This window comes from Acinonyx jubatus, chromosome C1, assembly GCF_027475565.1.
Source record: "Acinonyx jubatus isolate Ajub_Pintada_27869175 chromosome C1, VMU_Ajub_asm_v1.0, whole genome shotgun sequence".
Classification (NCBI taxonomy): Eukaryota; Metazoa; Chordata; class Mammalia; order Carnivora; family Felidae; genus Acinonyx; species Acinonyx jubatus.
Window position 1 is genome coordinate 176,150,204 of NC_069381.1, and position 22,559 is coordinate 176,172,762.

The following is a 22,559-nucleotide window of genomic DNA, read 5'->3' on the forward strand; positions in this document are numbered from 1 at the left end:
TATTTATTTTTTTTAACGTTTTATTTATTTTTGAGACAGAGAGAGACAGAGCATGAACGGGGGAGGGGCAGAGAGAGAGGGAGACACAGAATTGGAAACAGGCTCCAGGCTCTGAGCCATCAGCCCAGAGCCGGACGCGGGGCTCGAACTCACGGACCGCGAGATCGTAACCTGAGCCGAAGTCGGCCGCCCAACCAACTGAGCCACCCAGGCACCCCTGACGATATCTCTTAAGCCCTGACAGAACAAAATGAAAAATTTAAACCAGATGTGTATGGGAATTGTGACACGGAGAGGAATACAGAACTATCCAATTATCTTTACAAGATAATTATTCTGGAGGGATGTAGTAAGGGGCTACAAGACTGCAGGTAGAGAGGTCGGCTCTCGTTCACCTCAATATGCAACGTTCACTTGATGGAAACTCTCTGACAATTAGGTAGCGGTAGTGGAACATGAATTAAAAAATTACTGATTTTCAAAATACTGGAGTTAAAATTCTAGCTTTTTAAGTGCTAATGTTTAAATCATATTAGTTTTCCAACAATGACTTATCGCATTCTTACTGGATGCCAGGCCTTAAAGATCGCCTCAGATCTCCTGAAATTGAGACAGCTTCTTCCTGACTAGAGGCCCTGTGCCTACCTTTTCTTAGAGCGTTTACTTTTGAAAATGTAAAAATACCGTCTCTGACCTTTTGAAATGTATGTAAATCCTTTCCTAAACTCCTGCCAGTTTTACCACCCAGGAAATGTGAACCATCTCTTGGAAATGTGATCATTGAGGAAGATGGAGTTCATATCTCTCGGTTTCTGTGGGAGAGTAGCAAATGAAATTGGGGTGGGGGGGGAAGTTGTGAAACTACCTCTAGTCATGAAGATAGAGGAAAGTTTACTTTTCCTTTGGGTAACATCAATAGAAGCAAACATATATGGTCTATTATCCACCCCATTCCTGCTCTTGAGAACTCTGTAGCCCTTTGAGAACTCTGTGCCTCCAGATTTGATCTACATTCTTTTACCTATTGCTAGCAATAGTATCAGAATAAAATCAGCCTCTGTCTGCTCATCTTGTCTGGTGTGATTTTTTTTCTTTAACAGCCTTCGTGGTATAACAATTAATAAAATTTATATATATGTGAGAGGAGACAGTGTTGAGAGTATATATAGAGGAGTCATTACAAGTATTAAACAATCAACTTAAACTTAAGCCATAAAGAAGAGAACCCATAAAGTGGATGAATGCTAAAAAAAAGTCATCAAATTGTTTGTTCAATGGATTGTAGAATCCAACTGAGTTGCTGTGTTGATGGAGTTGGAATACTAGAAGGAGTTCACTGGACGAACAGAAGCTGGAGGTTAAAAAATAACTCATGAAATAAAAATTATGGAAGCATGGCACTTATTGTTAATAATATGATGTAGCCTATCACCATGGGGGTAAATAGAGGGAAGTAATCTAAAAGACATGATGAGTTGAGGGAAAGAATTCAAGCAACGGAAAGGTCAGTGTGTTGAAGAAACTCCTTACATATGTTTAAAAATTTTAAATCTAAAAGGTGGTAGTATTGGAGAAACATTTTTGAAAGTGTATGCTAGAACTTAATTCAGCTCTCTGAAGAGGCAAAGCTTAGACCTGAGCATAAGCGTAAGTGGAAAGATGAATGTGGGGAAGAATCCTAAAGACATAGTGGTGTCTGCAGCCACTTCATCAGTGGCAAGCCTGGAAAAAATATCTATCTATATCTATATCTATATCTATATCATCTATATCTATATCTATATCATCTATATCTATATCTATCTATATCTGTATCTATATATCTTATGGGTCTGAGATGTTATCCCACTTATTAACATGTTAGCTTGTCACCATTTCATACATGCTGAGAGAGAACATGACTCCTAAGTCAGAGGCTACACTTTATTATCCACAGAAATAACAGTAGCCAACATACCAACACTTTGGGGCTGGTTCTCCAATCCATGGTTCCCTGAGGTAGCACTAAACAGGCAAAGGGGTAGCTGCACAGGCAGTGGTTTGCAATACAGGGGTTGATCTGGCAGCTTAGGGAACCTGAATCTTTTCTAACGGGCAGTAAACATGCCTGTCCTTTGCTCCTGCAGGAAATACTATCTCTACCTTCCAACGCAGTTTACTATACAAACATCCTGGAAAAGATAGTCCAGAACAAACCTACTCAGTGCCTCACACAAAAATTTGGAGAAATGTGAGAGATGCATGAGAGATTGTTTTGCAACATCAGCAGCTATACCAAATAATAAATTTAGCTGTTTTTAATCACTACAGCTGGTTGATATTTTTATGGACAAACAGATGCATTTATTTTATTTTATTATTTTTTAAGTTTGTTTGTTTATTTATTTAGAGAGGGAGAGAGAGAAGCATGACACAGGGCTTGAACTCATGATCCATGATACCCATGAGCTGAGCTGAAATCAAGAGCCAGTCGCTTAACTGACTGAGCCACCCAGGTGCCCCTAGTTGCACTGATCTTAAATAGGATGTATTTATTAATATAAAATGAGCTACACAATAATTTAAAAGAACAAAACACTAGTCACAGTTAGTTTTTACAATTTTAAAAACAATTTTGTTAATCCTAAAATGCTGTAAAACTGAACTTATAATATTATCTCTAATTAATATTTTCAAGGTCTGACAGCAGCTCCTTTTCAAATATTAAAGTTTTACTGTTTCTAACAACATAAGCATAAACAACACAGCAATGAACCCAGGCTTTCCCCATTTTTTTTAACCCCAGTCTTTTAAAAAGCATTTAATGTCACTCTTTTCTCTTAACTTGGTCATCAACACCTCGCGGTTGAGTGTCTAAGGCTCAACCTTTTCGTAACCGGCTTTGCTGATGTTACATATTCACTACAAATTAAGAAATTTATTAGTAGTGATCGCTGGACTTACACAACAAAAACTGGACAATTAGAAACACCATACATGAAATGAACCTAAAGAAATTTGGAAACAAACCTTTTTAAAAGCTAGCACCCGTTCCTTAAACACACATGAAGAAAGTGACAGAGTTTTAATTAGGAATACACCCTGTAGTACAGCGAACACTGGCCTTCATCAAACACTATCGAAAAGACAAAGCACCTCATTGTGTGACCTGATGTCTTCATGGCTGGGAAGCGACAGTAGAAAGAATCTTACATTTTTCACTGAATGGGACTGGTGTTCTTTACTCGGCATCTGATTCCTTTCACCGAGCAGTGGGTCAATAGCTCCAATCAAGTACCAGGTAGCCTGCTGCGGAGAGCAACTTCTGAAATATCTTATTATAATAATGCTGTGTTTAGAAATCGCCTTGCAAATAGAAGGGTCTCAAGGCATCTTGAAAAACTTTGACAACTAATTTACGATATACCTATTATAGCAGTGGCATTGCCTGCTTCTGGAACGCAGACATCTCTTGGGTGAAGCGTGACAAGTGATTAACGGAGTGCAGGGACGCTGCACAACTGCTACAGAATTAGTGGGAGCTGGGGGGTGGGAGGTATGTTCAGATCGACAGAATACATATCGACAATTAGTGGTTGGCCGAGGTGCTGAGGTTAACATTCTTATCTTTTAAAGTTCCAGGATTTTAATAAGCACAAAGATATTTGAGCTCTTAAACACTGAGAATCCATAGAACATGGCACCGAACAAATAAAACAAACAAACAAAAATACCACTTCGTTAAGCCATTAGAAGATCGAGGCGCCTGTTTAAATGTAAATGCCTCCTCTAAGTTGTCAACCACTTAAAAGACTTTTTTGTTCATGTGAATTTGTGAGTGCTCATTCTTATAAACAATAAAACCCAATTCAGTGAATATTTGGGGGGCATTTACAAAGTGACAGACACTCCAGAACATATTAGGACTATTAGTAGGAATGAGACATGGACCCTGTGCCTGAGAAATTCATCTCATCTCTACATTTTACAGTAGGTTTTCGGTGTCAAGTTGTCCCAGGTGAGATGTTAGAAAGATTTGAGTGAAACAGGTGTTAAAAAAAATGATTCAATTATGGAATGTTAGCATGAATATTTTTAGAATAAACGTTAATTAGCTTCACTTTTTAAAACATAACAGTTATAGTGATAATTACAATGGATGTTTACTGATTATTGTACAGTTTTTTTAAAAATAAAAATACTATAGTGACCTAGGTTTTACTTCCCAGCGTGTGCTATAGTACTACAGTAAAAAAAAAAAAAAATCAGCCTTACACCTGTCAGAATGGCTAACATTAACAGCTCAGGCAACAACAGATGTTGGCGATGATGCAAAGAAAAAGGATCCCTTTTGCATTGTTGGTGGGAATGCAAGCTGGTGCAGCCACTCTGGAAAACAGAATGGAAGTTCCTCAAAAGGCTAAAAATAGAACTACCCTGTGACCCATCAATTGCACTATTAGGCATTTATCCATGGGATACAGGTGTGCTGTTTCGAAGGGACACATGCACCCCCATGTTTCTAGCAGCACTATCGACAAGAGCCAAAGTAAGGAAAGAGCCCAAATGTCCATCAAAGGATGAATGGATAAAGAAGAAGTGGTATATATACACAATGGAGTATTACTCGGCAATCAAAAAGAATGAAATCTTGCCATTTGCAACTATGTGGATGGAACTGGAGGGTATTATGTCAAGTGAAATTAGTCAGGGAAAGACAAAAATCATATGACTTCACTCATATGAGGACTTTAAGAGACAAAACAGATGAACATAAGGGAAAGGAAACAAAAATAATATAAAAACAGGGAGGGGGACAAAACAGAAGAGACTCATAAACATGTAGAACAAACTGAGGGTTGCTGGAGGGGTTGTGGGAAGGGGGGATGGGCTAAATGGGTAAGGGGCATTAAGGAATCTACTCCTGAAATCATTGTTTCACTATATGCTAACTAATTTGGATGCACATTTTAAAAAATAAAATATTAAAATTAAAAAAAATCAGGATTTAAGGCAAAATTAAAAGATTTTTGTTAATCTGGTATTATATAAAGTGGAAATTGTTGGTAACATTAATCCTGGAAAAATAAAAAAAAATGGATACTGAATTGACATAAATTATTTTTTTGGTGTGTGAAAATGTCAGACAGGATTATATCTTACTAAGGCCCCATTCTGTAAGGGCTAATTCTGACTCAGTTTGCCTACCCTGCACACTCAGCAGCATTCAGTGGTAATTATAGGCTGGATCCATTTGATTATGTAAGGGAATCTTTTGCTTAAGATTTGATAAACACACACACACACACACACACACACACACACACACACTTATATAGTTTACTAGGAACGACTGAATCTCCGTTTGAATTAAAACGAAAGTTTAAAAAAGTGTGTTGATGTACTGAGAACATTTCCACCTTATTGGAGAATGAATGGTAGACTTTATCTACACCTAAGTGTTCTCTGCTCAAGTTTTTTGTTTTGTTTTTTTCCCCCTGTGTTTCTACATCAATTGATAATCCTCTTATGGGTTGCAGTGGTGCTTCTGTTGCTGATGATGAATAATTTGACTTAAAATCTTTATCCTAATTATAAGGATTTGTTAGCATGGACAAGAAATCACTCATTAATCAATGAATGGGAAATCTTTGAACCTGGAGGAGAAAGGGAGGATCTTCTGGAATTCATTCTTCTATCTCCTTGGACTACCCTAAAACTAACTGGTATACTGTAGAAAAAGGTGCTTTTACATCTTTCCATCACCTACTTTTTGAGGAATTGGAGATGAGAGACCTAAAGTGAATAGATTAATGCTTGTGTGATTGTAAGTGTACAGGCAGAAAGGCCCCTTAATTCTCAGAACCTATTAATATGTTGCCTTATATGGCAAAAGGGACTTTGCAAATGTGATCAAACTGAGGAGCCTGGGATGGGGAGATTGCCCTGGATTACCTGGGTAATAATTGTCATCACAATGGTCCTTATAAAAGGGAGATAGGAGAGGCAGATTTGGAGAAGGTGATGTGACCTGTGACAAAGGATACAGAGGGTGTATGATACAGCCACAAACCAAAGCATACTGGTACCTTATGGAAGTTAAAAAGGCAAGAGAGCATCCAAAAGGCATGTAGCCTAGCCCTCATCTTGCTTCTAGGACTTCTGACCTCCAGGACTGTAAGACAATACATACGTGTTGTTTTTAGCCACTGAATTTTGGGTCCTCTGTAACAGCAATGACAGGAAACTAATAAGCAAGAAAATAAAGAACGCTCTGATTAAATCTTTATTCTTTACCCTGGAAATTTATTTCATATGATATAATCAGTCACTTTCATTAAAAAAATAAAACAAAACTGAAGCTATAGCTGTTGACCCAAAAAGCATTAACTATACAAGATTGGTTACTAAAGGATATTTTTTGATTTTAGATGAACAGAGAACAAGCTCTATGGTGCATGTGGGCATGCGATTGTTACTTTACACATATCCCTCCCATGACTGGCATTTGGTCTCATGGAAAGATACTCATCCATCCAAACCCATCCAGCATTCTTTGTGAAAAATTGTCTTGATAGTTTAGGACTTAAAAAGTTTTCAAGATTATATCTTGCTCCCATCTTCTTCTTGAAAAATTCAGGGAGTATAAAATAAAGTAGCTGCCAGACTGTTGGGATTGGCAAACTCAAAGTCAGAGTCAATTAAAATATGACTCAAATAGGAAGAATTATCACAGAGCTAGGATGCAGAAAGAACTTTAAAGGCAATGACTTCGCTTTTTCTTAGCTTAGCAATATTAATATTCTAGAGTTGGACATTAACGTGCCAAAATGGTCTAAAAGATTAATGAGCGACTTCAAAGAACCATTAGTGACAAAATGAAATATCTCATTATGTTTTCTTTCTTCCCTTCTTCTGTTTTCCCACATCGCACCTGTGAGACACTCAGATGAGAATGGGTTATTCATTTGGCCAGATGTTTTCAGTTGTGGGTCCTTTGTTTTTGAAAACACCAGACAGAGGTGAGATAAAGAAGTAGTAAAGTGTAACACCTGTAAAGACACTCCATTAATTGTCTTTCTTTATTCACTTGCCTCTTAGATAATAAAAAGCATGCAGATATTAGACCATTTTCGTTCTCTGGAAAATTCAATGAATGGCTTTCCAAATTACTGGGTGTTTGTGTAACTAATCTGAAGGCTGAGCTCACCAAAACTTTTAAAGTGCTTCTTATGAAAGATGGCAGTCATTTTCATGCCTTAAAATATGAAAGGTCAAATCTGGCGATTAGATTAGGATCAATGTATTGCCAGCTATACACTGAATATCATGCAATGTGCTGGAGATGGCAAAGGGAGGTGAACTGCATCAGAGAAATCCACATGCAGTGATGAAAGCCTGCAAAGGCAGTGGTTTAATTCAGCCAGGTTGACTAATATTTGATGAATAATATCATTATTATGCACCTGGATACATCAGGGATGTTATTAGAAGGGACAGAGAGAACAATACAATGGCACTCCTTTTGTTTTTACTTTTCATAAATCTTTTATGTTTCCATAATGGGTGAAAGGACTGGTGTTACCATTTTCAATCATTTATTGTCTTCCAAAATGCCTTACATAGGTTGATTCTTAAAGGATGGTATTTTCCCGTTTACAATTCTCTTCTCTCAGTGCCTTAAAATTTTCAGGTTTGAAGCCACAATAGGTTGCTAAAGGCAGTTCTTTCTTTTGAGTAAAGAAGGCAAAAGATTAAGTTAAAGGAGTTGCTAGATTTTTCTCACAAGCTAGTGAGGAGGGTCCTACAACTATCCACTCATCTGTCTATCTTTACCCAGCTGCCATTCCTATTTTCTTCCTACTTTGTCTCTGTCTTCTTCTTCTCTTAGGCTAGTCGTAAAAGTTGAAAAATTTAACACCCTTCTCAATCTGATTGGAGACAAGAGCAATGAGCTGGGGTGATAATAGATGCTTGATCTGTCACCCCATGAGACAAAGGCGCTGAGAAAGCTGGAATTTTGAAAGAAAGAGAATTCCAGATGAAAAATGCTACTTTGTAATCATTTTATGATTCCTGTCCCTCTTCTTTCTGCTCTCTCTTTCTCACAAAGCTATATCTCACATAAAACTGTGTTTTGTTCTAAGACATTCTTCAAGAACCAAAGAATTATTTTAGTAGGGAAGAACTAGTAGGAGATTTGATTTCTACTTAAATTTGTTATTTTTTTTTAAAGTTCTTTTCTCTTTTTTTTTAATGTTTATTTTTGACACACACACACAGAGAGAGAGAGAGAGAGAGAGAGAGAGAGAGCATGAGCGGGGGAGGGGCAGAGAGAGAGGGAGACACAAAATCCGAAGCAGGCTCCAGGCTCTGAGCTGTCAGCCCAGAGCCCGACGCGGGGCTCGAACTCACAGACCACAGAGATCATGACCTGAGCCCAAGTCAGACTCTCAACCGGCTGAGCCACCCAGGTGCCCCTACTTAAATTTGTTCTTAATTGGTGTGTCATTGCGGCCACACCCCTGTTATAGTAAGGGGGAGTGAAAATTTCTGAGATTAGGACCCGAGTGTTTGTGTAATTCACGCATTCTTTCTAAAACCATTCTCTTATGACTTAAAAGTAGCTCAGGGTGCATGGGGATATAGGATGAGGTTATATGCGTGAAGATACGCTATACTTATGTCTCGTATACAATACCATTGAAGAAACCTGGGATGAAAGTCTCATGGAAATAGTCTTAAAACACTCAAAACAAGTATTTTGAAACCCCCCTCCCCCCAAAATACTTGAGGATTACATCCAAATTTCTTTAAATTATTTTTCCATTCCTCTTTCTCTTAATATTTTCATGGAGATCCAACTGCCTCAAAGACTCTCCTCTCCCCTTCCAAATTCTCCAATCTCTCCAAAGATTTCACTTTCTGTCTCTCTCTAATTTCTCTCTGTCTTCTTTTCTTGAATATTTATTTTTCTCTCCAGCAAGCAATCTGTTTTCAAATATAAATCTCCGCAGCTTTCCTACCAACTTTATACCTCCATCTGCTGCGTAATAAAACACAAGACCTAGCAAATTAGCAACATGTCTTAAAAGGTACTAGAATTGAAGAGAAAGGTCAAGAAGATATCAATGAATTATCCTTAGTAGGCAGGGGAAGGAGATCCCATAATCGCCTGCTCTGATTTCTTTTCTTCTTTTCTTCCTTCTCTCTATCTTTACTACACATTGCCTTCTCATCTTTTTTTTAAATACTTAATTATGTTTTTAAGTTTTAAGACCAGTTATACTTCATTTAATAAGTTGATTAAACCAATCACAACTCTGAATGTCTATCATCTGCTTACCTGCCTTCTTTACACAAGCAATTTTAACTTTTGATTACGTAGTGTTCCTTTGCCCCTGAATGTTCACTATAAACCCTTTAGGTTCTTGCTCTTTACCTGGGATGCAAATTATTTGAGAATTGGGCTATGCCTTATATTTTTATGCCCTACAGTGTGTAATGCAGGGTAAAGTATGACATAGTGGTTAATATAGCTTTATCTGGTTTGTGAAGACTTGTGTAGAATGTTTGCCAAAGGATTGGAGATTTGCAATCTTTGCCTAGTCTGGGCTAATTATGTCCTCATAAATATCAGCCTTAAACTACAGCTCTCTGTTGACTAATTTAAATAAAACTGCTGCTGCTTTGTTCTCTAATGAGCTTAATTTACAGATGTGCGTCCTAAACTGGTGAACTGGATGAGTTTATAATTAGAACTTCAAGGAGTGAGACATTGGTGATGACAAAAACTGTGGCTAATATTGATGTTGAAAAAAGATGAAAAAAATGACGGTGGACAGATGAGAAAGGCATGCAGACAGGAAGTAACTTCCTGGTATGCTACAAGTCTGTTCACAGGCAGCTTTAGAATGCTCTCTGTTCTCCCTGCCCTTCCATATTGTCAAAGACAACTGATTCAAAATGGGGAAGTATATTTCCTTTTATGGGGATAGAAAGTTGCAATTGACAACCTGCACAACTGACAGACCCACAGTCCAATGTGTCCCCTCTTCAAGCTCTAATTTCCAACCCAGAGTAAAGGACAGAGTCCATTTCTCAGTGTTTTGTAGGCAACAAACACAGGTATCTGTGCTTTAAAACATCTTGAAAAAATAAAACATTTGAGTAATGGAGGGAAAAATATAAGTACTTGTGAGTTCCAATGTATAGCTCAATTCGATAGTTGCTTTGTGACTCTGAACATCCATGAGCTACTAAGTGCTTTCCTTTCTTGTGTTAAGTATATCACATGTCTGCACTTTGCCTTTAGTAGAATGGTCTATCACATATTTTCATATGTTGCTTATTAAATCACAGTACGAGTACAGTTCTTACCCAATTACTTCAGTTGAATGAAATTAATATCAGTTCTTTCACATAAATGTTATGGTGGATCATGACTTTAGAGTTAGCCACAATTGTGTACTCAGCTCGAATACAACCGAATGATACGGTTAACGAGGTGTCTCTAATTCTGGCTAATCAGCATGATGAATACAAAGCCTTTCAGAAGAAGGCTATGAAGTATCGTCTGAACTTCACGGGTATAAAGTACTTTTGAAAATAAGTGGCAATACCGCTTTCTTAATTTCACTCTTTAAAGTTAACGTTTTCATTAAAGCATTTCTGAATATATAACTTATATGCACAGTCTGAACAGATTAGTCACACAGATAACACCTGTAACGAGATTTCTCTTTTATCCAATTTTGGATTAAAGTTTGGAAAATCCTTTTGTCCGTCCAGTTGTAATAGATGAAAATAGGATATCAATAGATACAAAGGCAAATAAAGCATATATAAAAATCAGCTAAAACTAGACCTTGAAAAGCCAGAAGGGCTTCAATATCAGCTATCTGATAGAGATGCATAATACCAGAGGGAGAAAAAGTCACAGGTGTACAATCAAGCTGTCACACAGCGGTGGAGCCTGTTCTAAATCTGAGCGGTAATAGTTGCCATTTCCTATTTAGAAAAATGCCTTCTCTCATCCTTTATATTCCCAAAGTACATCTCTCCTGCAATCTTCTGTAGAACCACTGGACTCTCGGCTTGGTTTTGAATTTGGATTTTTTTAAAGCAGCCACTGTCACCTAGAATTGATCGTAATCCGTCCTTTTCATCTGGTGCACTTCTAAACTGCTATTATAATGCCACGATTTGATATCGGTAGGTCAAGTTTCTAGGGAGGAGACAAGAGGAAGGAAGTTTCAAGGTGAAATGGCCAGAGTCAGAAATTATGGGATTATGGATATACTTTATGAAAGAACCAGGACATAGAAATTAAGGAATATAAAATTGTGTAACTAAAACATAATAAAACACTTTGTTGCATTTGTAATAAATATTGGGTTTTAGTTTTAAAACCCAATTTGTGGTATTGATTGGAAAATAGTTTTATAGCTTCTGTGTACAGTCTGGTAAAAAATTATAAAGGGATAATATAAAAGTAAATGGTACAAATTTTGCTTTGCTGTTATGTGTCCCCTTGGCTTGTGCTTAACACACGTAGTGTCATTTGGTCGTCACAATGAAACGGTGCTTAAAATTAAATACATTTCACAAAATAAACACAAAATGCATTTAAATAAAACTAAAAAATAATTTATTAAAAATCTGTACTATCACAAATAAACAAAAGGAAAGGGGGATTAAAATTGCGTGGGGATGTTCTACATAAATTAAAAAAGGGAAAAACTGCAATGCTCAATGAAGGAAAAATATGAATCAAACTTGGGAGATGGGATTAATAATATTGAGTGAATCTATAAACAATGGGTTTGTAAAGCATGCATTCTCAATGAGGAAGATATTGTCCCCAGAACGGCAGAGTTGGTTTAGGTGGAAGGGAGGTAAAGGTAGGCCCAAATCTTAGATATTACAATGGTTTGTGGGCCTCTAATGCTCAACCATATTTGACAAGGTTTTCTTTCTTGATATTTAATTTTTTTTCATTAGGTAGGTATTAAATGAAATTTAAATTAATTGAATTAAAACGGAATTTCTTTGTAGAAGCATGATAATGAAACATAGAGTGAAAAACATTGGTTAAAAAGTCTAAAAACTTGAAAAAATTGTCATGGTAGTATTTTTCCTCATTTGTTATAAATCCATAACAAAGAATTGAAAGAAATACATTTATTTAGATTTCCTTGGTGGCACTAACACACATATGAATATATCTAATGAATATTCTATTATACATCACATCACTGTCATTTATGTAGGCGTGTATGACGAAAGGCCCAGTATCGTTGGTTTTATATAGTCCTAGAAACTAGTCCAGCTTGGGTACTCAATGAAAGCTCGTTGAGTGAAAAAACAGCACCACCAAATGATTGTCTAGCCCATATTTAAATCTACAATCTCTGATAAATCTACGGATCCCTTCATGGTTGTGAATCTTCACCATTGTGGTTACATTTTAGCTTGTCCAAGGTTCCTCTCGAAATGGGCTGAACACTGAACTGAACACAGAATTCCCACACGGTTGGTCTAACTAGCAAAAAGTAAAAAGAGGTTATATCTTTCTCATTTTTAACTTTCTATTTTGACAGTGGTCTGAGTGCTATTGGATATATTAGTTGTGACATTCACTGTTACTTCAAATCCAACTTAATCTCAACAATTACTCTTAAATTTTCTTTATCTATGCTGTTAAGCTATATTTTCAGCAGCCAAGATAGAATATCTTGTTAATAAGCCAAAGGAGGATACTTAAGAAATAATAACAAAATTTCATCTTACTGAATTCAGTCTAACATTTCAGTCTTTTTTGAAAAAGATTTACTGTAAAATTTCCATGTATTTTCCTTATTTCAAGCATCATGCTATTTGATAATTTGATATGATTTCTACTCATGTGAACATCAGAGTGAGTTATCAAAATGATGTAAAAAATCTACCATTTCATACCTTACTCTAGCTTTATATCCCTACGTTAGTCATCAATCTTGGATAGAACCATTTATTTAATAAACCAGAAATGCACTGCATCATACTCTCATTTATCTCATTTTAACCATCTAACTAACTCTCAATGATATAAGATACTTTTTTTTTAATTTTTTTTCAACGTTTTTTATTTATTTTGGGGACAGAGAGAGACAGAGCATGAACGGGGAGGGGCAGAGAGAGAGGGAGACACAGAATGGGAAACAGGCTCCAGGCTCCGAGCCATCAGCCCAGAGCCTGACGTGGGGCTCGAACTCACGGACCGCGAGATCGTGACTGGCTGAAGTCGGACGCCTAACCGACTGCGCCACCCAGGTGCCCCAATAAGATACTTTTAAAAATACATTCAACTTGCTAAATCCAGATCATGCGTATAACAGCCTGTTGGTATGAAACGCCCAGAGTCTAAGAGACCCCCAAAAACAAACCACCAGAGTCCAGAGTCAAAGCTAAGCAGCAAGGGTCATTTATTGCAGGTTTGAACCTGGACCTCTGCGCCCCCGTTGCCGGTGATGCCAAGAGGCCCTGAGAGAGGTTTTTACACCCCTTTTATAGACAGGTACAAATAAGTCATGGGGAAATCAGGAATTTTCCACAGTTACAGAGCTGCGATTGGTTGGTGTTTAAAGTTGGACACTTAACAGTATTCGATTGGTTCCTGCCTTTAGGTCAGACCACAACTGGGGTACGGGTATCACAATGATTGATCAGGAATACACGGATGTGCCAAGCAACAATGATTGATCGGTAGTACACGGATGTGCCAAGTAACAATGGTTGATCAAGAATATACGGATGTGCCAGGCAATAATGATTGATCAGGAATACATGGGCACGCCAAGCAATTGTACAGAAGCGGAACAAGCTGGTTAAGCTTGGTTAGGTTTCAGTTTCCCATAACTTAAGCTTTTAAGTTTCAATTTTCTCAGGCCTCTCAGGTATAGTAATACCCTCCCACTGACCCATAATCTTGAGTTCTCATATTTAGTGAGCACTTTCTTTCCCTAAATGCTTACAAATCATATTTGAAAACAATTTATGCTAAAATCATTATCCTGTGTTCACATAATTCACCTTCGAAAGAATCTCATTAGCAAAGTGGCAGAAAAGATCAAGGACCTCTCCTAGGACCAAGGGGTGGGGGGGGGAGAGAGAAAGAGAGAGAAACAAGTGAGGGATGGAGACAACATAGCAGTGTGGTTAAAAAGAAAAAAAGGAAAAAAGAATAAGGGCATAATAAAAACGGAAAATTATCAGTTATTATTTTAGTGGACACATGTGTTAAATAATACCATTAAAATGCAGGTACCATTTTCCCAAAATATGAAGTAACTGGCTACATTACATTTACAAAAGATATGCTTAAAACAGCTGATGACACACTGGCGAAAGTGAAGGAATAAAAAAAAAAAAATCAAAAAAACGAAAAGGAAAAAAAGTATTACAAAATGAATGAATGTCAATACTAGCTTAAAATTTAAAATAATTCAGAGTAAGCTTACTATGTATTTTATTTTTTTTATTTATTAAAAAATTTTTTTTAAATATGTATTCATTTTTGAAAGACAGAGAGAGACAGAGCACAAGCAGGGGTGGGGCGGAGAGAGAGGGGGACACAGAATCTGAAGCAGGCTCCTGCTCTGAGTTGTCAGCACAGAGTCCGACGCGGGGCTCAAACTCACGAACTGCGAGATCATGACCTGAGCCAGAGTCGGATGCTCAACCAACTGAGCCACCCAGGCGCCCCTGAGTTATGTATTTTAAGAGCAGATAGTTTTATTTGTGATATACATTAGAGTATATTTACTCCAACAAGAAAACTGACCTGTAAAGAATCTTTATACAGTAACAATGGCAAAACACACAAAACAAGTCTGTCTGTGTCACTGATCAAATGTTTTTCAACGTTGGTTTTGCTTTAACCATCTCCAGTGTTAATTTAATCAGGCTAATCTGCACGACTCCCAGTCCTATTCATCTGTTTTACTGGGCTGGTACCCAATGTACTCTGGGCCCTACTGCGACGTCAACCCCCTCCACCCCCATATGTTTCTGAAAAGACAGCGTTCTTGTCTAACCACGATTCTACGCATGCTCAGCTACGTGATTCCCTTTCTCGGTTTCTAGTCTATAGTGCCGTATAGGTGAGGACGGCAACGTCCCGAATATACACACTTGTTTCTCTTCTGGTAGTTTCTGTTCAAATCTTTTCTGTTTAAAATACTGTGGTGATAGGATGTTACATGAAGGATCAAGACCTTGGAGTAACTACCTCACAGAGGTGTAGACCACAGTGGTATTCTGTGTCCTGTCTTCCCCAATCTCTGAATCATGAAACGGTTTTGGAACTGGTATGAAGCTGATGTTTCTTATTCTGAATTCTGGTTCGATTCACCTGTCTAGTTGAAATGGTGAATGTTCTCCACAATTCACTTCTTACCTAGAATGCCGCATTAGACGTTAATATCCTAAAGGCCCTGAGGATTTCAAACATAAAACATAAACATAAACCAAACATATAAACAAAAATAAAAATTCTTTAGCTTTGTGTAAGCAAGCCTTTTTCAGCAGTATTTGTCAACCTTCCTTTTAATTAATAATAGGTATTAGGATCTTAATTTTAGAATTTATACAGTTCACTTTGGACAATTCTGATTTAGAACAATGTCTTTGTTAAAAATTGCTTGGGCTGTTAAACACCTCCCTTTTTGTACCTGACCCATAGTTTTATTATTGAAAATGTCAATATGTAGGCCATTAAGAGCTCATTTCGTAATTTTTCCTACACATAAGAATTTTTAAACAATATCTGACAGATGGCTGTGTATCTAGTTAGGAATGTTTTCCTGAGAAGCTATTCCATAATCTTTTGCAACCACCTGTTCAAATATCCAGCTGTCCCTCCTAATCATGAAGTATTTATTCAGATTTAACCAAAGAAGAAAATTAAATGTTTAAAAGTAAAAGAAAAATATCACAATGGTTCCTTGACATGTCAGTCTTAGCCACTGATCCAAGGAAAATGAGGGAGACAGTTATTTCCAAGGAGATTTAGAATCTCTAGTTCCATTGTGAAAGTTCCATTTCTGATTCTAGTGGTATTAATATTTGAGATAAAAAGTAATGTTCACCTGTATCTGTATTAAACCTATTCAAAAATCTATCGTCCACAATGTGTAGAGAAAACTTTTGACATAATTCACAGTGGTGACTGAATTAAAGGTCCACTGAGAACTGTTTGATACACTTCCTTGGATCCTAAGATATTACTAGCTTTCTCAAAACAGTCAGTGGAATGTAATCATAGCAAAGGTTCTTGAGCCACTTTCTGAAATGAGAAAATCTCTGACCAATGACCAGGAAAGTCTGTGTGGTGGGAACCAAACCTCGGGTCATTAGATGGGGAAGAAAGAAATGCCAAGATACTCGGGGTGTTCTCAGAACTACCTTTATTCTTGTCATTGACATCAATGTTTCATGATTCCTTGAGAAATTTTATTTATCACTGTTTAAAGTAGAGATGTGGTGCTATAAAATCATACTCTTTATCCTCAGTCAAATCTCTCAACCATAACCTGTTTTTGGACAAATGCTTTTGGTATGTTTGTTTAGACATTTATGCATTCTCATTTGAAAATACATTTTTTTAGGGGCAGCTATCTGCTTCCAAATGTTGGATTTTAGATCTCTATTTAGTACATTACAAAGCATTAGATATGTTCAAGGATTTAAGACATACCATTTTAATTATTTTGATTCTAAATTTATCGTAGTAAGTTTAAACAATTTATTCTTTAGTCTCTGGAGACAGAGAAGATTAAGACTGCTTTTCAATTCAACAAACACTTGTATAAGCTTAATATAAGCTTCTTGTATTTTAACCTCTATTATTCTGCCAACAAGAATTGAATGTGCTCTTCTTTTTCAGAACTTTTCTTTCAGTCAGAATTTCTAGCCCATCCTTCCAGCAGTTATATCCACTTTCTCCTAAAATTCCTATGCCAAACTTGTCTCTTCCAACAAGATTTTTCAGATTAATTTTACCAATTCCAATCATCTAATATTTCCTTTTAGCACTTATATACTTTGTTAATCTGCATTGATTATTATTCTTAATATATGTAGTTAATATAATTATAACTATCTTAACAAGAAGCAGAAAACTGGGCAGTGTCTCAGCGTGCTGTGTCAGTGTTTTGAGATTAAATGTCTCATGTCTATATGTGTTACCAACAAGCATTATACTTACATTTCCCTGAGGATATGGTGGCATTTCTTGCTTTATAGTGTCTTAGTTTAATTATTAGAGTGAGGGCTGATCCCAAAGTGAGAGAACAAATGGATTCTGAGAGGCACTTCACACCCATACACCATTTTTCACAGAAGATATATTCTCAACTGAAAATCAATGTCCTAAATTTCAAGAGTTTGCAAAAATTCATTGTGAATTCTCATAAGCGTCTACAATTAACCTCCTGTGTTCCTAGCTTCCTTTCTATCTCTTTTAATCAAACAAGGAAAATAGACAATTCACATTATCAAGAGTTTCAAGGTTTAAAGGAAACCTAATTCATAACCTTTTGTAATAGGGGAAAAATAGAATAAAATAGGCAGAGAGGGAAAGGGTAAGATCTGAGGTTCCTGTGTGGGGAAACACACATATTTTGGAACATGTTGGGAGGGTCCGATCACAGCAAATCCCCTTGTGCATAAGGTTCCTCTTAAGAATGTAATAGCCACCACCTACTCCCCCCTCAGGTTTCTCTCCCGAATTTGACAAAAGACCTGACCAAAAATAAGTAGACTATAAAAGGTATCACCCACCAGGAATGGTAGGGCTATAGACCACCCCTCATAGGATGGAAAGGAGCCAATCAGGAATGGATAACCCAGCATCTAGAGTTATCAAACCAATAAGGCTAGAATCTAAGAAAGATCAAGGGGAAAGGGAAAGGGAAGGGGGGGGGGAGGGAAACCAAAACCTTCTAAAACCAAGACCTTTGCCTGTAGTCCGCAGACATTCACTTTCGAGTGTCCCCCTCTCTGTAAAGAGAGCTTTCATACTATTCTTCCTTTTTTGATCTTATACTCTAATAAACTTTGGCCTGCTGCTCATTTTGTGTCCACCTCTTCATTCTCGAAGCAATGAGACAACGAATCCCAGGTATTGAGGTAAAAAAATCCTGCAACACTTCCAGATTCTGAATCAAGAGATTAAATCAAGAATCTAGGAGGAAATTGAATATTTTTTTTTTCTCCTCGTTTCGAGACCATGTTTGGGCCCCAGAACTAAATAGCCCTCTTATTCTTTACCCAGAGAAACTGATTTTATTCACCCGGTTGCAAGAGAAAAAGCTAGAGAGCTGCAGAGATACAGCAGTGCTCATAGGCACACATTATAGAGGAAACTTGACATTAGCAGTGGAGTAGTTCGAAGACATGGATCCACACAAATAACTTCCGACACATTAATCTCACCTGATGGAGGGACCAGGTGAGGGACCACCTGCAGCAGGTGGAGAGAGGACCCAGGAGTTCCCTTTCTGTTTTGCCTCTGCTGAGAAGTCAGTTCATGAAAAAAATAAGACAGCAAGAATAGTGTTTCCTGTAACAAAGCTCTATGGGGAGATCCAAAGTGTACTCAAGGATATTCTACTCACACTGTTTTTGGAGGTATGGCCAGTGTGGGAAAGGAACTTCCAAGTTTAAAGATAAACAATGAGGAGAAGGGGGGGAAAAAACTACACATTTAGGACAAAGTATAAGAAATAAAACATCTCACACAAAAGAAAGAGCATCTCACAAGATTGATTCCAGGAAGCAGCTGAAAATACTATTCTCAAATAAATTGTTCTTGCAAGGAAATTAAAAAAAAACATAGACTAAATGAAATAGGGATTGCTCATGCAACAGATGAAAGCATGATTTCACAGGGTTACGAAAATAAAGAGGGAAATAATGATACTGAGAGCTTAAAAACATTTACCTGTGTCAACATATGAAATAAATATGCGGGGGGGGGGGGAGAAAACAAATAAAAACAAACAACAGCAACAAACAAGTCAGTGAATCAGATCTTAGCCTGAAGGATACAGGGGTAAGTTACAGAAAGATAAAAATGAGCAGAGACCAGACTTAGCAGGAGGTGCAGGGAAGACTACACCTGTAGGGTGCAAAAGAAATGCAAATAAATGAAATGGACACGATTTCAAAAAGTAATAAAATCCTATTGTTAGGTAATGAAAGAAACATTGTTAGTGAAAAGGAAATCACTTTCTACACTGGAAAGACCGATTCCAAGGCATTTCCTGTTTCAGTTCTTGAACTTGAAGAGAAAATTGTCAATTTCGGTGACCATTCATGCCTGTGCAGCAGGTATATTTTAAAAACATTTAAAAAATATATTTTAAACATTAAAAACATTAAAAAAATATATTTTAAATGCAGGCTTACACAGCTAGAAAGGAGTTCAAAATATAGACACTTTTAAAGGGAAGAGGGTGGGGCACCTGGGTGTCTCAGTCAGTTAAGCAATGGACTTCAGCTCAGGTCATGACCCTGCAGTTCCTGGGTTCGAGTGCTGACAGCACAGAGCCTGGAGCCTGCTTCAGAATCTGTCCCCCGGTCTTTCCCCTGCTCGTTTTCTGTCTGCCTCAAAAACAGACATTAAAAAATTTATTTAAATAAATAAATAAGTAAAGGGAAGTGGGTGCTCTGAGAATTGTGTAAATAGTCCATTTACATTAGAAAACCAACAGCAAGATGGTCTTACATATGCAAGAGCTTGGGAATCTTCACCAACAGTTCCAGGAGCTGTATTGGGAAGCTGGGCTTTTTCAGTCTGTGGGCCTGTCTGTGCTTCAAAACAAGAGAAAATAAAATCAGTTAAGGTCTGATCCAGTCAACCAAAGGCAAACCAAATATAGTAACCGCAAATGAAAAAGCCTAAGAGTTAATACTAAATCTAGAAGATAAATACAAGGGAACACTAATTATAATTTATAGTAAAAAAAACCACAACTTTAGTGTTTTTATAGCAAAAAGGTGAAATCATTAGAACAAAATCACAAATTTGGAAAAAAAATGTTACTCAGGACGGAGAAGAAAGACATGAACACAACATTGGAAATTAAAATACCTAACTATGAATTTAAGAGCTAATTTTTTAAAGACAATAAAATAGATTACTACTTGGATGAATCAAGTAAAGAAGAGAAAATACATATACTTGTAATTAGGAATAAAAAAGTACACAATCACAGAGGAAAAAAACAATTATATTAAAAAAATGTTCACAATAATATCTACCAGAAATGAAAGTCTGGATAAATCAAACCTTTTTCTAGAAAAATAAAGATTTCCAAAATTGACCAACAAAACCTAAATCCATTCAATAAAACTATGTCTATAGTAATACTCCTTATGTATAAGCTATTAAACAAGAGAAACCAGTAATGTTTTCTAGGTTCAAATAGTTTTAAATATTTAAACAAGTAAATTTGCTGCTGTTGAAATAATTTTGGAGCATAGACAAAGAAAACATTCTATTTGTTTTTTAAAGGTTACATAACTTTGATATCAACATACTATAAAAGATCATATAAAAATCTTCAATTACAATCAACATATTAAATTACAAATTCCAGCACTACATAAGAATCAACCTTGTTTGGTCCCATCTATATCCTGATATTTCTGAGTTTATATGGTGTCATAATATTCCTAAATAAATAAATTATTTTGATTCACCATATTAATAGGTTAAATGAGAAAAACTGCATAATCAAATTTTTATGCCAAAAGACATTTGATAATATTTAAAATTAGTCATGAAAAAACTCATCAGTGAATAGTGTTAGGAAGATTTCTTTCCCCCTGAAGGTAAGTACTATGCTTAACAGGAAACAATAGGAATATTTGTTTTAAAAGCAGAAAAATATAAAACTGTCAGTCTTCATCATTTCTAGACATAGGCCATTAGACAAAATGAATTGAAATATAACCAGCCAAAGTGAGGAGGTAAACTTTTAATTATTTGTAAAGAAAAGCAGCTAAAAGAAAAAAGAAGCTATAAGTATCAGATGAACACAGTAGCTTGTTATTAGTTAAATAAATCTGTTAAATGACAAAAATTTAACTGAGTAAATTTTAAAGCTGTAATCGGCTTTATTAATCAATTCATGAATCAGACAGCACCCCATCTAGCAAGTAGAGGAGAACTCCAAAAGGCTACAGAAATGGGGTTTTTTAAGGTAGAGGGGGAGTGGAAAAAGGAAATCATTAGCAAAGAATTCATTGTTTTAGGCAGGGTTCCCCTCATAGGGAATGGAAGGGGATTGCTGGGTAATTTCCTGAGTGGTGACCAGGAAATTTCCATGGTGACTGGTTAAGGCTTACATTTTCTGGGTTGAAACTGCAGTCAGGTGAGATATTAAGTCATGGTTTACTGACTTGGGGACTAATATAAGTGATGCCATTGTGGGCCTGTGGTTTTCTTGTTAATACCCATAAAGACAGTTTTTGGTGAAAAAAAGTCAGGAATCATAAATGTTTGGCTAATTTGACTACATATCCTGGAATGACAAATTCACGATACATAAATGTATATATCACAAGCACACACTAGAAACACTTTGAAACATATAATAATTTAGTTCCTTAGTGGATTATGATCTTTCAAGACAATAAGAACAAATGACTTCTTTACTAAGAAAAGGACTAATGCAGGAGCAGTGTGAAGAAAAGGAGGCGAGAACGACCCTAGGACCGGCCAAAGCCCACGTGCCCCTGCGTCCCGGTGTCCAGCGCCTATGTCCCCCCCACTGACGCCACCAGGCCCAAGAGAAAGGCTGAAGGGGATGCTAAAGGAGATACAGCCAAGGGGAAGGATGAGCCCCAGAGAAGATCTGCAAGGTTATCTGCTAAACCTGCTCCTCCGAAGCCAGAGCCCAAACCTAAAAAGGCCCCTGCAAAGAAGGGAGAGAAGGTACCCAAAGGGAAAAAGGGGAAAGCTGATGCTGGCAAGGATGGGAATAACCCAGCAGAAAATGGAGATGCCAAAACAGACCAGGCACAGAAAGCTGAAGGTGCCGGAGACGCCAAGTGAAGTGTGTGCATTTTTGATAACTCTGTACTTCTGGTGACTGTACAGTTTGAAATACCATTTTTTATCAAGTTTTATAAAAATGCAGAATTTTGTTCTACTTTTTTTTAAAGCTATGTTGTTAGCACACAGAACACTTCGTTGTTGTTTTGGGGGAAGGGCATATGTCACTAATAGAATATCTCTGAAGCTAGACTGATTCAAGGGGAAAAACACCATTCCCTTCTAGTTCTGAGAAACTTCCTCTTGGTTCCCAGGAGGAGCGATTCCTTGATGTTAACGCACATAAGCCATCTTGGCAACAAACGCCTTGTGGGGTGGAAAATCGAAAATTCATTTCTTATGTCCTTTTCTCCCTCTGCCTTCAACATAGACTTGACTCCCTTAAACCCAGAGACCTGTTGGAAACTGACCCCAAGAAATGGTTCCCAGTATGTCAGGCAATCTGGACTTTACAGTGTCACCATGGAGATGGCAT

At 37.0% G+C, this 22,559-nt stretch overlaps 1 protein-coding gene across 1 annotated transcript; it reads left to right on the top strand.

Moving 5' to 3' along the window:
* The first annotated feature begins 10,420 nt into the window (after positions 1-10,420).
* On the top strand, positions 10,421-22,181 carry LOC106979960 (uncharacterized). Its single transcript, XM_015077938.3, has 3 exons — positions 10,421-10,568; positions 15,214-15,329; positions 21,743-22,181. Exons 1-3 carry the CDS (start codon positions 10,421-10,423, stop codon positions 22,082-22,084), a joined length of 606 nt encoding a protein of 201 aa, XP_014933424.2. The 3' UTR covers positions 22,085-22,181.
* Positions 22,182-22,559: the final 378 nt, after the last annotated feature.